The following is an 18390-nucleotide window of genomic DNA, read 5'->3' as shown; positions in this document are numbered from 1 at the left end:
ATGTATATGTCTTCCAAATGTTTATAATATAAGCTACATCCATTGAATTTATAAATAAAAATTATAAACCAATACAAAAATTTTCCATTATTATTTTTTTTTAATATCAAATATTTTCTTACAGGTTATGGACCTTCAAGAGTTTACTGTACTGGATGAAGTTGGAGATGAAGATGCACAAGTAAGAAATGTAGACACACATTTTAAGCCATCTACAGCAGCAGAGGAAATTGATTACTTGAATAAAATTCTTGCAGACATTGAGAAAAATGCTGGAAGTTGCAAAAAATATCCTGGTAGTGGTAATAATATTGAAGGACAAAGTTTAGAAAATAACAACAGCTCAGATTGCAACCTTCTGAGTGATGGAAATAGAGAAGGAACTGTTAACATGCAACAAAATTCTTTCGAGAATGGCAGCCATGATGAACTGAAGCCTAATTCTCATGCTAGTGCCGAAAAAAAGTGTGGGTGTGATTTTGATGAACAGGGTGCTGGTAGTGACAATGAAAATAAATATATCTTCCAAGTGAAAAGATGTATTTCTCAAGGTTTTGATATGCCCCATGCTGATGATGATGTGACTCAAGGTTATCATGTATCTACCTCTAACACAGATAGTGGCCTTTTACAAAGTGGACTTAGCACTGAACCCAATCTTATGACTGCAGACCCAGTCACAAAGTCAGACAGTAATTCTACTCAAAACATTAATGCATGTCATTCAAACCGAGATGCTGATCTTGGGGAAGATTTAGAATATAATATTGGGCCCATCAGTTTGGCAGTATTAAACGAGTCTGGGAGCTCAGAGCTAAGACCTATTACAACTGATGGCACCACTGCAGTTCCAATTAATACCTCAGATTGCAGGTCACCTGTGCTTGAGTCTCAACATTATTCAGCAAGGGACACTTCAAATAATTATCTTTCAGGTGAGGATGTTTCAGGATTAACTGATGCAAAAAATTCAGCCAATGATTTAAAATTTGACAGTGTTATACCTGGAAACACTGGCAATCCCTTAGAAAATTCACAGGAGCCAGGTTTTGCAATTCAGAGTACAGAGTCAGATTTATTTCAAATAAAAATTGATCTTGCATTAGTGAAAACAGAACCTGTCACTGTTGATCCTGCAGAAGAATTTGAATTTGTAGGCTTTATGAGTGATCCAGCAGAAGACTTTAGAGTGAAGGAAGAATATAAACTTGAAGAAGAACCTACAGATTTTTCATCAGCAATATTTGATCAGTCGGTTGATTTGTTTCCTGTTAAGATATTTAAAAGTGAAGATGAGTTTCAAAATGAGCCACATATAGTTCACAGTGTAAGATTCCTTGTTGAAGATAAACATTACAGCAGGGAGCAAGTAACTTCAGCCCATTTTATCTCACAATCTTCACTTGCACCTGTTATTGATATGAATATGTTTCAGAATGTAGGGAAAACCACTTTGGCATTGAATCTAATCAGCTTAGAAGATTTGATTCATAGTCCTAGTCAGGTTCGTCTGGAGGATGTTGAGATTCTTAGCTTGTTTGTTAAAAATTATGGTAGCTCATTCTCGGAATGGAAAAAAATCTTCAAATATAAGACAAATAAAAGAAAACTGGCAGGACCTCGTAGGAGAGCCAGTAAAAAAAATAGTCCGAAGAGAAAGAAATCAAGGAGAACTGAGGCATGTGTTAAAAGTTTGCACTTAAATGAAGCAGGTGACTCACTTTATTGTAATAATGATGGCTCTGATTCTAGGGAGAAAAAGTATATGGAAGTACTCTCTAATGAGAAAAATAAAAAGAAAAAAAAGAGGAGGCATAAGAGTCATACAAAACAGAATAAACAGATTGCAAAAACTGAAGAGAATTTGGTTAAAGAGAATTTAGATGACATTAAATTAGTAGCATTATATCAAGATAATTCCTGTGCATCAACTGGCTTGGCTAAAGTATCTGATTTTGGTGGTATACAGAAACAACAAGTGCTGCCTAAAGAAAAAGATGTTGAAAAGATGGAAACAGAGTCGAGGCACAGTCAATGTGATACTTCGTCCATTGAAGACTATGAAGTTGAGGCCAAACCAGTCAATAAATTGGTGTTAAAAGCAGAAGAGAATTGGGTTAAAGTGGATGCAGATGACATTAAATTAAAGTCATACATTAAAGTGTTTAGTCAAGGTAATGATAATTCCTGTGATTCAGTTGGTTTGGGTGAAGAGTCACATTGCATTGGGACACAAAAACAAGAACTGCATGATCAAAAGAATGTTCATGTTCAAGAAACAAATACAGAGAGTCCTAGCCACTGTGAAGTTTTGCTGAATGATAATTTCATCAAAGTTGAAGCCAAATCTGACATAATCACTGTGCCTATTATCTCTGAGGAAATTATTGAGGATTCTGTAAGAAAGAAGTATAACAGCCATCAATTAATGAATGCAGAAGCTGAAAAGAATTTGGTTAAACAGAATTCAGATGACATAAAATTAGAAGCAGTATTACATCATGATACTGATAAGTCCTGTGATTCAACTGGTTTGGATAATGGGTCTGAATGTGATAAGACGCAAGAACTGCATAATCAAAAAGATGTTCAGAAAACAGATACACAGAGTCCCAGTCATTGTGCAATTTTGCCAAATGAAGGTAAATTTATCAGAGGTGAGGTCAAATCTGGTGTGAGTAATATGACTATTAGTCCTCAATGGACCATGGATAATTCTCTGACTAGTAATTTCTTGGATGTTCCAGTGACTGAAGAAAATATATTGGAAAAATCAGGTGATATGCCTTGCATAACCCAGAAGCATGTGGAGCCACCTGAGAAAAAGGCCAAAAAAGAAATTGGTAGAATAATTTTAAATGATTGTAAGCCATGTACCGTCAGTTTGTTGGATATAGCAAAGGACAAAAAATATAAGAATATAGTTGAAAAGTATTTAAAATTGTTGTGCAAAGAAATAAAATCTCTGACGCTACCAGATCTTGTAAAATGTGAAGACAAGCAAATATTTGCCTGTAAGTCAAGTGACCTCCCTACAAGTCTTAGAACCGATAGAGCCTTAAATATTCAGCTAGCGTCAAAATTTACAGAATTGGATGATCATCATAAAGGAGAGGATGAAAATACAATGAAGAGTTCTAGCTGCTCAAACAGAATAGTTGAAAGTGAAGATGAACCAGTGCATGTTGAGGAGGAGGAAGGCTATAATATGGGAAGTAATAGTGACCATAACATTGACAAAAGCGTTGAGCTTGTTACTGCAAATGAAAGTGAAAGTTTGAAACCAGGAGAAGAACATACAGACTATAACCAGGATAGTTGTAATTCTCTTGTTCAGGAAGAGTTTGAAAAAGAGAAGGTTTATGGAAATGAAATTTTCACAGCTGCCAGTGAAAAGAGGGGAGACTGTGATAAAGATAATATATATTATGTTGATAAAAGCTTGAAATCTGAAGTTGAAACTTCAGTAGTTGGAGATGAAAATAGAGAAGAAAAGATAAAAACCCCTAAGGATGCAATAGATAAAGAGTTAAAGTTGATAAATAAGGATAAGACTCAAGGCAAAATGGAATCAACAAGGGAAGAGAGAGATAAATTGAAACGGAGAGAGAAGAAAAAGTCAAAACAAGAGAGAACATTCGAGATAAACACAAAAAAGGAGCCAGAAGATTTTAAAAGAATTAAAAGAGAAAAGACAAGAGTAACTGAAAATAAAATGTATTGTCATACTAAATGGAAACAGGAGAAGATCAGGGAGAAGGAAAAGAAACTTAAAGAACTGGAGCAGAAAAGAAAATTTGCTGTTCATCATGGATTTAGCAAATTGGAAACCATAGAAAATGATTCCATCAGCAAGGAAAATGTGGCTGCTGCTTGCACTTCTCTGCCATCTATTACCACATTCAAGTAAGTTTAATGCAGCCATATTGCATTTTTATTGACATTTTTATATTCACTTTGGATATCAGATGACATTTTTGTATTCGTTAGTTTAAATACAAATTTTTTTTATTCTTTTGTTTGTCTTCTTTTCAGGATCCCAAAGAAGAAAGTTGTGGAAACAAGAGGCTCTGATGGTGATAAGCAAAATTTAGTTTTATCAAGAAGGAAAGAAATTCTTGGACCAGGAAAAGTCTCTAGTTATTACTCACACAAGACCTCTGGAAATGATGACAAGAATCGAAGTTTCAGTAGGGAGTGGAATTCTTACAGGAAAATTGACAATAGAAACCCTAACAAAAATGCTCTTGAGACTGGAGTTCAAACAAAACAACAGATAATTGAGAAATGGACTAAATGGGAAGCTTCTCACATCTCAGGACGAAATACTGTAGTGAGAGGTAGTCCTGCAGCTGCATGCAGTTTCAATGATAACCCTGGATATGGACTTAAAAGACTACAGCACATGCCACAAATGGAGCAAAAAAAGAAGATCCCTTATCAGGTTTCCTCATCACCTGTAATGGATAAACAGTGTATGATGTCTGATTATAGTGCTGTTAGACCTGAAGGAAGGGATCTAAACATGAGTAATAGTCTAATATCTGAAAATCAGAAAGCACAGTGTAAACCAGAAAGGAAGCCAGAGACTAATGTGCTTTTAAATGTACCCCCACCTCCAATAGTTGATAATTGGGGTATGATGCCCAGTAGAAATGATGTTGAAATTACAGATGATATCTTATATGCTGGTGAATTTAGTCCTGCAGAATCTTCTGCTAGCCCACAAGAGTCATGCCATGGGATCAAAGAGCCTGAGCCACTAGAAAAAAATATTGAGCCTAATGTATTAAGTGATAACAAGAATGTGAGTTCAGATGTCAGGGAAATAAAATCCAGTTTAGCTGGAAATGAGAATGCACAAAAGGGACCCAATGATACTAATTCAACATCAGTGTCTGGAAATAAACAAATAGATAATGGAACAACAGTCGATAAGATAAGGGATGTAATAACAGTGGTTAACACTGTTGAAGAACGCTGCCGTCATTTGGATAAAAAACAGAAAATGAGGCTCTATGAGAAAGTAAAAAGATTTTACTATGAGGCTAAGAAAAGATACCATGAGGAGAAAGGAGAGAAGAAACAAATGAAGTATGTGGAGTATGAGAAAAGAAAAAAAGAGTATTACGACTTGAAAATATATCTGTATGAAGAGAAAAAGAGAGAATATGAAGCAAATAAAAAGAATCAGAAGGAAAACTTGTCCAAAAGTAGGAATGTTCGCCAGAGTTCTAAACCAAAGGAAAAAGGCTCAAAACAGATATTGGAGCCAGTGTCAACACTTAAAACAAAAACACCTCAAGATAATACAGAAGACATTGGTTGTGCTAATTCAGAGAAAGAGGATCCATATTCTCCTACTGGCTCACCAATATTACTCGATCCAGAATTTTCTGATATCAATGTCAGAGCAAGCTTATTGGATCAGACATTACCCTTTGTGAAAAAACCATCATTTTTGGAACAGTCAAAACAAGAGAATGAAATAAAAGGTACACCAGCTGATGATTCCAACGAGTTGAAACACACTTCAGCTCCTCAGACAACTGGTGTAAATTTGAGTGGCAGTGCTCCTCACAAGAATTATTTACCAGCAAATGGCATGTCATTGGGTGCTACATCCAATTCTAATATTACTAAACTTTATGATAAAGTGCCTGGCATACCTGTACTACCAAGTAAATCATCTGTAGTAGTACCTCCACATGACAAATCAATGCCATCTGCATCATTATTTCCTTCACCTCTCGTACAAAATGCATTGCCATTACCCGTTCCACCTCCCCAGCCAAGTTCGTCACACTCATCCTTTCCACCTCAACCATTGAGTAAGTTTACATCACCAGTTCAGAATACTCAAGCTAGGCTGACAGTATCAACTACCTCTTCATTTCCCAATGTATGTGGTGCACCAGTTTCACCCTCAGTGAACACTGCTTTGTTGTTACCTGCCACACCATGCGATCGTGTGGCAGCACCATCTTCTCCAGTTGTCTCTCTTCCTTCTTCATCTGTAGATACAGTTGTACCTATTCCCTGTTCATCTGCACCCTCTGAAGCAACAGCACAGTCAAGCAAGATGCTTTCCTGCAGATATAAAAAATCTGGGCCTTCAGACACTCCATTAGTATCAACAGTAATTAAGAAGCAACAGCAGCTACCAGTTGACCTTGTTCCACCACCTCTCCCACCTGATAAACTTTTTGCTCTAGTGGGATATAATCTAGCAGTAAGTGAAGGTGAACAGAACTCTACTCTAGATGACACCCTAGAAGTTCCTATGGATATTGAATCTGATAGTGAAATATGTAACAATGAAGGGAATGACACTGAATATCTTGCCACATTTGGTATTTGCGTAGATAATCCATCAGTAAATGAACCGCAAGTGTGTCAGACACATGCTGCCAATTCTAATAAAACTGGTAAGAGTTTAAAGAAAGTGTTAATAAAACTGATGGAAACAACAAAGGAAAAAAAGCTAGTCAAAAGTTCTCATAGAAATAAAAAGGAACATGAGCAAAAGCAGGAAGTAAAGGAAGTTATTAGTAATGCATCAGAAAATAGCCATGCAAGCACTGCTACTGCAGGTAGCCAAGTAATAATCCCAGAAACATCTGACTCATCGAACTGTTTGGAAATTAATGAAGAAGCAGTGGATGCGAGTGACATAAAAGTGAATATCAAAGAAACCCCTAAAAAGTTATTTTGTGTAGATGAACTTCTGATGTCTGTAGAAGCTGCTGATCAGCAGTCTGAGCTGCAGGTTGTCTTCTCGAATGTCCAGAAAAGCTGCAGCAACAAGATGCTCTTTAGGGTAAGTAATATTTGTATGGTGTATCTATGCATGTGGATGTCTTGTATACAGTACAGTTTATGAAAGTGTGTGTATAATTACCAATTTGTGGCTACAGGAGCAGGGGTACTCGTGGTGTCCTGCACTCGGTATTAATGTATTCGATTTGTTAAAATCCAATGGCATTAGGTCTTAATACTTCTTGCAACCCATACACTTAGGTTGTTTTGCAGTGTACTCATGGAACCCCAGTATTTCATTGTAGGTATTTTGCACTGTCTGCTGAGCCTCTTATTTTGTAGGGAGTGTTTTCTCTTTGAAAGCTCAGGACCAATCCCTATTTTGTAGGGAGTGTTTTCTCTTTGAAAGCTCAGGACCAATCCCTATTTTGTAGGGAGTGTTTTCTCTTTGAAGGCTCAGGACCAATCCCTGTTTTGTAGGGAGTGTTTTCTCTTTGAAGGCTCAGGACCAATCCCTCTAGATTTTTTAATTCTCCCCTTTGTTCCAAGGATTACAGTCAAGAGACTTCAAGCATTTCCAGTACTTTTGGTGTTTGAACTTGTACAAACAGTGAGGGCTCTGTACATTCTCTAGATATGCAGTTTTGTGCACCTTAAAAGGAAGGAGCTGCTAGTGTGCAGCAATATTCCAGCTTAGAAAACAAGTAACTTAAGCCTTTCAGGGCTTCTGACGTACTAGTACGGCTTACGCACCGAGGTTATTGACATTCTAGAACACCTAAATTTAGTGCCTTCAAATCTAGCGAGAGAAAGTTGGTAGGCCTTCATATGAAATAATGGGTCTATATGGTCAGTGTGCATGGTATAAAAAAAAATCCTGCATAATGAAAAAAAAAAACTCCGACCGTGTTTTTGGTTTAAAACTGACTTTGCAGTGTATTTTTGTATGGTATTTATGGTTGTATTCTAGTTTTCCTGGCCTCATTTTATAGAATTGAAGACATATTACAGGAATTGAGATGATTTTAATTGGTTTCATAATGAAAAGTACCTTGAAATAGAGCTCGAAGTAGCAGAAATGTTCGATTTTTACCAAATTTCAAAAGTAAACAAATCATTCCAAGCTTCCAATACACATCAACTGGTGAGTCTAATATTCTTTCACAAGTGCACCGATATTATTTATACCATTTCTACACTAATGCAGTAGTCTGCATAACAGTAAATCTTCTATTTTTTGTGAGAATAAAAATTCAAAGTGGAAAGCAAAAGAGATGCAAGAGGGGCTTGGGGACATGACTAATGAACAGAGAAAATGTTATTTTAGTGCCAGCAATGTCTGTCTTGCTTATTCTGGACCCTATTTGGAAATTGGCATCTTCTGAAATGTGTGTGAAATTGGCAAATTTGCTAATTTCTGACCACTTTATTGGATACTTGACATCGGTAAATAGGTGGTTTCTTGTACTCATTCGATAGAAAAAGTGGAGTTCTAGCGAAATAGATACGATTTTTGTCGACTAATACACTGAAATTGGCCAAAAATAGGGCTCAAAGTGGGCGAAATCGCCAATGCGTAAACATCGCTGAGACCGCTAACTTCGTGAAAGCATAATTCCGTAAGATTTCCATCAAATTTCATACTTTTGGTGTCATGATCAGGAAAAGATTCTCAATCATTTCACAAGAAAAATTTTTATTTTTTCTGAAAAATTTTCGACCAAGAACGAGTTTAGGAGAGGGCCTCTCGACCCTGAAAGAGTTAAACTGTCCAAACATAGACCTACATTCACTCGCATAGCTCTCCGAACGTAGATCTACTTTTTTTTTTTACATAAAGCGTGTAAAATCGAACGTTGATCTATGTTCGGAGCACTATGCGAGTGAACATAGATCTACATTTCGACAGTTTAAGGGTTAAAGAGGATCATCATTGCCTTGACTTACCTTGATTTGAAGATTCTCATTATCCATCTTTTTATTTTCCTTACATTTGTGATATTGACACTGTTGTGAACCTTGAAAGTGATATCCTCTGATATTATTACCCCTAAGTCCTTCACATTAGTTTTTCACTCTGTTGAGTGGTTAGAATTAATTTTATACTTCTTTCTAGCTTTTATTTCCTCGGTTGTTCTATAATGGAGTAAATAAATTTGTCTTCATTGAACATCATTTTGTTTTCTGTGGCTACTGGAAGACTTTGTTTGTATCAGCTTGAAGATTGCTGTCCTCAGCATATGTCATTTATGTAAATTCTAGTGTCATCTGCAGAGGATGATATGGTGCTAAGGTTTATGTCTCTTCCTATGTCAGATGTGATGATAAGGAAAAGGATGGGGACAAGTACTGTGCCATGGTGAACTATAACAGCCTCTGTTTACTATCACAGCATATTCTATGTCATAAAGTTGAAAAATCAATCTGCCCACTTTTCTAGTTATTCATTTTACACACATTTTATGTGCTATTACACTGTGGTTGCACTTGATGAAGGCTTTTGGGAAGTCTGTGTATATTACACTCTAAATGCAAAAAAAAATTTAGGAGTAATCTAAAGCTAAGACAACAAGCCATGAGTGTTTGCAATAAAGTGAATAGAATTCTTGACTTCATATCAAGAGGTATAAATAACAGTCCTCTGGTTATACTTCAACTCTATATATTGTTGGCTTGGCCTCATTTAGATTGTGCTGCTCAGTTTTGGTCACCGTATTACAGAATAGACTTGAATGTGCTGGAAAACATGTAGAGGAGGATGACAAAGTTGATTTGACATATCAGAAGCTTTTGTATGAGGACAGACTGAGGGCACTGAATCTGCATTCCCTAGAAAGGTGTAGAATTAGTGGGTATATGATTGAGGTGTATAAATGGAAAACAGGAATAAATAAATGGAATGTAAGTGTAATGTGCTAAAAATATCTAGCCAAGATAAAGAAAGGCTTATGCATTAGACATACTGGTTGATAGAGATAAAGAGACAATCATACACAGTGGAATCTTGTTAACCCAAAGCCAGTTAAACCAAAGATTTAATATCCCATGATGAACACTTCATAATGGATAAACCATATTTGACTTTCCCCCAAAGTACTTGTTACCCTTGTAAGAGCCATGTGGTTTTTCTTGACTCATAAATGTGTTGTTTGCATCCTGAGCAGGTATACATTTGATTAAGTTTGTTTTGTTATCTTCATTTTACTATGAAGGTATGGTTACTAACTATTGTATACAACAGTCTGGGCCTACTGGTAGTACAGCAAGTAAGGAGAAAAATACCTGTAGTCACCCCAGTGCACCTCATAACTCGAGTGAAATACTTTCTCTCGTATGTGCTATAAGGTTGAGGCACTAAATGAATTAGAGGTGCGAGTGTCAAGCAGATAATACAAGAGTATAACAGTGTTAGACAAACAATATGATTTAAAGAGACAAATATAAAATTTTTACAATACAGTAAATTTTTTACAACTTTTCACATGCATAAAAAATTGTGATCCTTTTAGCAAAGATGTGGCTAACACTTTGTATATAGATTTCACAAGATTTGCAGGCAACATATACCTTTCTGGGCTGATTTTGATCAAGAAAGCATAGCAGTACTAGCAAGCGTTGAACATTGAAAAGGCGTGTGAATGTATTCTTTTGAATATTCCATTAGACTAGTTAAACAGGTTTAGGAAATCCTAAAGGATCTTTAAGCTTCAAATTTTTTCGGAAAGAAGAAAAGTCTGTCGATAATTTGCACTGTCCACCTATCCCCATGCTTAATATTCTCAAAATTATACATACTGCAGTGCCATATTTGATAAAGACAAAATAGTGTGTGGTAGGTACTTTTTCAGTGTTTATTTTTATTGTACACTTTTTAAAAAGTGTACAAAAGTTTTTTTGAATGATAGTGATTTGAAAACATTGATAGATTACTGCAGACAACACCAGTGAAACCTACCAAATTGCAGTGTATACCATACATTATTAAAAATCTTATTTCCATGGAATAAGGTTGTTTTATTGTTAGTGACCAATAAGAAATATGAGAGATGGCAAATAATTTACAGTTGAGTAAAATTAACTGCCAGGTTGTCATTGAAGTGAGTACTTTAGGTTAAACAAGTACTTGAGTGAGAGTGGCTGGGTGTGAGTAGGACATTCTTACCATGGGCTTGTAAGCCTTCTGCAGAGCTGCTTTATTTTTGTGTCTTTACAGTACAGTATACACTGTACATAACACTCGTCTTACTCATTTGTTTCTTTCTTTGTTGAAATGGCTACTATAGTTGTAATTCTACAGCATTTGTTGCTGGTGGTGATAGCAAGTGATCACTCTTATCTTGCCCTCACACATCATCTCTCAGAATCTAATGCCAGATGTGCACATGCTCATTAGTTTCTCAATGTATATATTATACTGTTCGCTTCTGGGGATCAAAGCATTCTTAATGTTACTTCACTGATATATTGCAGCCTTAATAAACTGTATGCAGCTGGTAGCATTAGCCTAATAAACAAAGTTGGCAACTTCTTTCATCCCAAGTGCAGATGCCATATCATTCCAAGCTGAGATTAAAAATGAAAAAAAGTGGATTTTTTATAGTACAGTATGTGTTTGCCACAGTTGATGAAAGTTGTGATGATTGCTGGCACCACACAAAGTATCTTTCTTATGAATTTCAATATAAACCAGCATAGAATATTTAACCCTTTCACTGTCCAGACATCCGAAGTTAACACTGCTTCCAGTGTCCACTTTTTTTAAAAATAAAAATCTTTTATTCTGAAATGGTAGAGAATCTTTTTTCTGAAGGTAATGACACCTAAAGTAAGAAAGTTGAAGGAAAATTTACGGAATTATGCAGGCACAAGGTTAGCAGTCTTGGAGCAATTGATGCATCTGTGATTTTGCCAACTCTGAGTTCAATTTCAAGTCAATTCCACTGTTTTATTCAACCAGATTTTTAGCTATTTCACTAGTATGCCTTCTATTCTATCGTTTGAGCACAAAAAAATCACCCATTCAGTTATTACAGTTATTGCACACAAGTTGGTCATTTGGCCAATTTTACACAATTAAAAAAATCCAATTTAAAATTCTTGCAAAATAAACAAAATAGACATTCCTGGCATTAAAACAACATTTCCACTGTTCATTAATCATGTTCCCAGGCCTCTCCTATACTATTACATTTGCCTTCCATTTTGAATTCGTAATCACAAAAACAGAAGATTTACTCTATTTCCTCGAAAAAATATTGCCAGAAATGATTGGTCATGGTTTATGTTCCTATAATTGAATCATAGGAGAGTTTCAATGGGGAGAAATAATGGGATTAGGTCAGGGGTTTCTAATAAGAGTTAGAGCTAAGGAAGGAGTAGCAGTAATATTGAAGGATCAGTTATGGCAGGAAAAAAGGAAATACACTGGACCCTCGGTTATTGGCCGTTCCAGATATCCGCCAATTCGGTTTTTGCCCGCTTTTTTGGCCAAAATTTTATCCCAGTTATCGGCCGTTATTTTGGAGATCGGCCGTATTGGACGCATCCACCTGTAGCAAAATATGAAAGTGAAGGAGGAAGAGAGAGGGGAGAACGTGCCTTCTTCAGGGATTCAACGATATGTACGATTCTAAAGCAGCAGGGGCCGATAAAGGCTATAGTGCCAGCCAGCGATAAACAGTGTAGCAAGTAAGTTAAGCGATTAAGCAATAGAAAAAGGATGTCACGAAACTGACTCCTCCAATGTTGTTGGAAGTATATAGGGCCAGTGACAATATATGCCACCTGTATATCTTCCACCACCCTAAACCAATGCCAGCATCTCCAAGGTACAGTAAGTGTAATTTTTATTTTATTTTATTAACACATTGGCCATTTAGCACCAAGGCAGGGTGGCCTGGAAAAGAAAAGCTTTCATCATTCACTCCATCACTGTCTTGCCAGAGGCATGCTTACACTACAGTTATAAAACTGCAACATTAACACCCTTCAGAGTGCAGACACTGTACTTTACATCTCCAGGATTCAAGTCCAGCCTGCCAGTTTCCCTGAATCCCTTCATAAATGTTACCTTGCTTGCACTCCAACAGCACGTCAAGTCCTAAAAACCATTTATCTCCATTCGCTCCTGTCTAAAACACTCACGCACGTTTGCTGGAAGTCCAAGCCCCTTGCACACAAAACCTCCTTTACCCCCTCCCCCAACCTTTCCTAGGCTGACCCCTACCCTGCCTTCCCTCCACTACAGATTTGTATACTCTCAAAGTCATTCTGTTTTCTTCCATATCCTCTACATGTCTAAACCATCTCAATAACCCCTCCTCAGCCCTCTGGATAATAGTTTTGGTAATCCCACACCTCCTCCTAATCTCCAAACTACGGATTTTCTGCATTATATTCACACCACACATTGCCTTCAGACATGACGTTTCCACTGCCTCCAGCCTTCTTCTTGTTGCAACATCCGCCACCCATGCCACACACCCATACAAGAGCGTTGGTATAACTATACTTTCATACATTCCCCTCTTTGCTTTCATGGATAAAGGTCTTTGTCTCCACAGACTCCTCAGTGCACCACTCACCTTTTTCCGCTCGTCAATTCTGTGATTCACTTCATCCTTCATAGACCCATCTGCTGACACGTCCACTCCCAAATATCTGAACACATTCACCTCCTCCATACTCTCTCCCTCCAATCTGATATCCAATCTTCCCAAAAGCAGTGTCATCAGCAAAGAGCAACTCTGACAACTCCCACTTTGTGTTAGATTCTTTATCATTTAACCCCACACCTCTTTCCAACATTCAAGCATTCAATTCTCTTACTACCCCATCTGTAAATATATTGAACAACCATGGTGACATCACACATCCCTGTCTAAGGCCTACTTTTATTGGGAAATAATCCCCCTCACTATCCTCATAAAAACTTTTCACTGCCTTCAATAACCTACCTCCTATTCAAACATTGCCCCCTATCCACCCTATCGCATGCGTTTTCCAAATCCATAAATGCCACAAAAACCTCTTTACCCTTATCCAAATACTGTTCACCTATGTGTTTCACTGCAAACACTTGGTCTACACACCCCCTACCTTTCCTAAAGCCTCCTTGTTCATCTGCTATCCTGCTCTCCATCTTACTTGTAATTCAGTCAGTAATAACTGTACCATACACTTTACCAGGTATACTCAACAGACTTATTCCCCTATAATTCTACACACTCTTTTGTCCCCTTTGCCTTTATACAAAGGAACTATGCATGCTCTCTGCCAGTTCCTAGGTACCTTACCCTCTTCCATACATGTTTTCAATAAAAATGCTAACCACTCCAAAACTATATCCCCACCTGCTTTTAACATTTCTATTTTTATCCCATCAATCCCAGCTGCTTTACCCCCTTTCATTCTACTCACTGTCACGTACACTTTCTCCACACTCACAACTGGTTCTTCCTCACTCCTGAATATGTTATTCCTCCTTCCCCAATACATGAAATCACAGCTTCCCTATCTTCATCGACATTTAACAATTCCTCATAATATTCCCGCCATCTTCCCGATACCTCTAACTCTCCATTTAATAACTCTCCTCTCTATTTGTTCCCAAGGCTTCCTCCTCCGCAATTTGATATCCAATTTTTCTTTATCTAAATCATTTGATACTCTCATCACCTTACTCTTTTCTGTGCTCACTTTGAACTTTCTACCTTTACACACACTCCCAAATTCGTCCACTAACCTTTGCAATTTTTCTTTATTATCTCCCATAAGCACAGTATCATCAGCAAAAAGTAACTGTGTCACTTCCCATTTTGTATTTAACTCCCCATAATTTAATCCCACCCCTCTCCCGAACACCCTAGCATTTACTTCTTTTTCAACCCCCATCTATAAATATATTAAACAACCATGGTGACATTACACATCCCTATCTAAGATCTATTTTTACCGGGAAGTAGTCTCCCTCTCTTCTACACACACTAAACCTGAGCCTCACTATCCTCATAAAAACCCTTTACAGCATTTAGTAACTTACCACCTATTCCATATAGTACGTGCAACATCTGCCACATTACTTCCCTATCCACTCTATCATATGCCTTTTCTAAATCCATAAATGCAATAAAAACTTCCCTACCTTTATCTAAATACTGCTTACATATATGCTTCAATGTAAACACTTGATCTACACATCCCCTACCCACTCTAAAACCTCCTTGCTCATCTGCAATTCTACATTCTGTCTTACCTCTAATTCTTTCAATAATAACCCTACCATACACTTTTCCTGGTATACTCAGCAAACTTATTCCTCTATAAGTTTTACAATCTCTCGTCCCCCTTCCCTTTATATAAAGGGACTATACATGCTCTCTGCCAATCCTTAGGTACCTTCCCCTCTTTCACACATTTATTAAACAAAAATACCAACCACTCCAACACTATGTCCCCCCTTGCTTTTAACATTTCTGTCATGATCCCATCAGTTCCAGCTGCTTTACCCCCTTTCATTCTACGTAATGCCTCATGCACCTCCCCCACACTCATCCTGATCCTCTTCACTCCTAGAAGATGGTATACCTCCCTGGCCAGTGCATGAAATTACCGCCTCCCTGGGATTCTTCATCGACATTTAAAAGTTCCTCAAAATATTCTCGCCATCTACCCAAAACCTCCATCTCCCCATCTACTAACTCCCCTACTCTGTTTTTAAGTGACAAATCCATTTATTCCCTAGGCTTTCTTAACTTGTTTAACTCCAAAAAATTTTCTTATTTTCATAAAAATTTCTTGACTACCTCTCTCACTCTATCATCCGCTTTCCTTTTGCACCCTCTCACCACTCTTTTCACCTTTCTTTTACTCTCCATATACTCTGCTCTTCTTATAACAATTCTGCTTTGTAAATACCTCTCATAAGCTACGTTTTTCTCTTTTATCACACCCTTTACTTCATCATTCCACCAATCACTCTTCTTTCCTCCTGCACCCACCCTCCTGTAACCACAAACTTCTGCCCCACATTCTAATATTGCATTTTTAAAACTATTCCAACCCTCTTCAAACCCCCCCCCCCCACTACTGATACCTGCACCAGTCCACCTTTCTGCCAATAGTTGCTTATATTTCACCCGAACTTTCTCCTCCCTTAGTTTATACACTTTCACCTCCCTCTTACTTGTTGTTACCATTTTCCTCTTATCCCATCTACCTCTTACTTTAACTGTAGCTACAACTAGATAATGATCCGATATATCAGTTGCTCCTCTTTAAACGTGTACATCCTGGAGCCTACCCATCAACCTTTTATCCACCAATACATAATCTAACAAACTACTTTTATTACGTGCTACATCATACCTTGTATATTTATTTATCCTCTTTTTCATAAAATATGTATTACTTATTACCAAACCTCTTTCTACATATAGCTTAATTAAACGCTCCCCATTTTCATTTACCCCTGGCACCCAAAATTTACCTACTACTCCACAATATTTTTACCCACTTTAGCATTAAAATCCCCAACCACAAGTACTCTCACACTTGGTTCAAAACTCCCCATGCATTCACTCAACATTTCCCAAAATCTCTCTCTCCTCTCTACTTCTCTCTTCCCCAGGTGCATATACTCTTACTATAACCCACTTCTCACATCCAACCTTTATTATACTGCACATAATCCTTGAATTAATACATTTATAGTCCCTCTTTTCCTGCCATAGCTTATCCTTCAGCATTATTGCTTCTCCTTTAGCTCTAACTCTATTAGAAACCCCTGACCTAATCCCATTTATTCCTCTCCACTGAAACTCACCCACCCCCTTCAGCTTTGTTTCACTTAAAACCAGGACATCCAGCTTCTTCTCATTCATAACATCCACAATCATCTCTTTCTTATTATTCGCACAACATCAACGCACATTCAGACTTCCCACTTTGACAATTTTCTTCTTATTCTTTTTAGTAATTATTACAGGAAAAGGGGTTAGTAGCCCATTGTTCCCGGCATTTAGTTGACTTTTACAACATGCATGGCTTACGGAGGAAAGATTCTTATTCCACTTTCCCATGGATATAAAAGGAAAAGTAATTAGAACAAGAACTAAGATAAAATTGTAAATAAACGTGTACATGTATGTTTAGTGTGACCTAAGTGTAAGTAGAAGTAGCAAGATGTACCTGTAATCTTGCATATTTATGAGACAGACGAAGTCACACCAGCAATCCTACCATCATGTAAAACAATTACAGGCTTTCGTTTTACACTCACTTGGCAGAACGGTTGTACCTCCCTGGGTGGTTGTTGTCTACCAACCTACTACCCATAATATTCATAATATTCCATTCATTTTAGTGCTTGCAAGTGCTAAATAAACTACCATGGCTACAAAGAAAGCTCCTAGTGCGAAGTCTTTGGTAAAGAAGGTGAGAAATACAATTAAATTTAAGAAAAGCATCACTGAACAATATGAAAGTGGCGTACGTGGAGCCGAACTGGCCAGGATGTATAACAAACCCTATGCAACCATATCTTCCATCATGGCAAAGAAAAAGGAAATCAAGGAAGCTGTTGTTGCTTGGAGAAAATTGTGGCCAGATTGTGTCCACAAGAGGGATTTTGAAGTGTTTGCGGCTGACCCTGATGAGCCCGTCAGTTGTGAAATCTTTAGTGGCATCGTGGAGTTCCATGGGGTTGGATGTGAGTTTGGAGGATGTGGAAGAGTTGGTGGAGGACCACAACGAGGAGCTAACCACTGAGCAGCTGCAAGAGCTTCAGCAGGAGCAGCAACAGATCGCAGCTCAGAATCTTGCTGCAGAGGAGGAGGAAGAAAGATGGAAGAAGGTGCCTTCTTCAGAAATTAAGGAGATTTTTGAAATGTGGGGTAGGATGGAAAGATTTTTGGAGAAACATCAGCCTGAGAAGGATGCTACAATCCATATTGGCAACTTGTACAGTGACAGAGTCTTGGCCCATTTTAGGGAAGTTTTAGAGAGACATCAGAAACAGAGCTCTCTGGACACTTGTTTTGCGAGACAGGGCTCCAGTGACTCAAGCTGGTCCTAGTGACATTAAGAAACAGAGAAGAGAAGTATGTAACCCCAGAAAAGGACTTGGTACCTGAGGTGTTGATGGAAGGGGATTCCCCTTCCAAACAGTAACTGATCCAATCTCTCTCCTCCAGTCTTCCATACACTAAGAAAAATCGTCAATAAAGGTAAGTGTTATGCTAGTAATGTTTCATTCATCATGTCCCATTGTATTGTTTATATACTACATCTATATTTCATGTAAAAAAAAAATTTTGTTTTAATACTTCTGGGTGTCAGGAACGGATTAATTGTATTTACATTATTTCTTATGGGGAAAATTGATTTGAAAATTGTCTATTTCGATAATCATCGCACTTCCAGGAACAGATTAATGACGATAAACGAGGGACCACTGTATCATGTTTCTATGTTATTAACCCTTTCAGGGTCCGTCCCGTAGATCTACGGCTTTACGTTCAGGGTCCAAACCGTAGATCTACGCCATGAGCTCAGCTCACTCTGATAAACTGTGAGTGGTACATTTGGGCCTAGATATGAGAGAATACATCTATGTGTTATGTGTGCACCACA

General features: G+C 37.6%; 1 protein-coding gene across 1 annotated transcript in view; it reads left to right on the top strand.

Annotated features, from left to right (window-relative positions):
• The window catches only part of LOC128695046 (uncharacterized), a gene marked incomplete in the record, with an annotated part of 159169 nt that overhangs the window by 66547 nt on the left and 74232 nt on the right, over nucleotides 1–18390 (top strand). The window contains 2 exon segments of the mRNA XM_070091331.1: nucleotides 125–3906; nucleotides 4036–6820. Coding sequence (XP_069947432.1) covers nucleotides 128–3906; nucleotides 4036–6820 — 6564 coding nt within the window.

The sequence above is a fragment of the Cherax quadricarinatus genome, chromosome 35 (genome assembly GCF_038502225.1).
Source record: "Cherax quadricarinatus isolate ZL_2023a chromosome 35, ASM3850222v1, whole genome shotgun sequence".
NCBI lineage: Eukaryota > Metazoa > Arthropoda > Malacostraca > Decapoda > Parastacidae > Cherax > Cherax quadricarinatus.
Note: the sequence above shows the minus strand (reverse complement) of the source record. Positions and strands in the feature narration are given on the sequence as shown.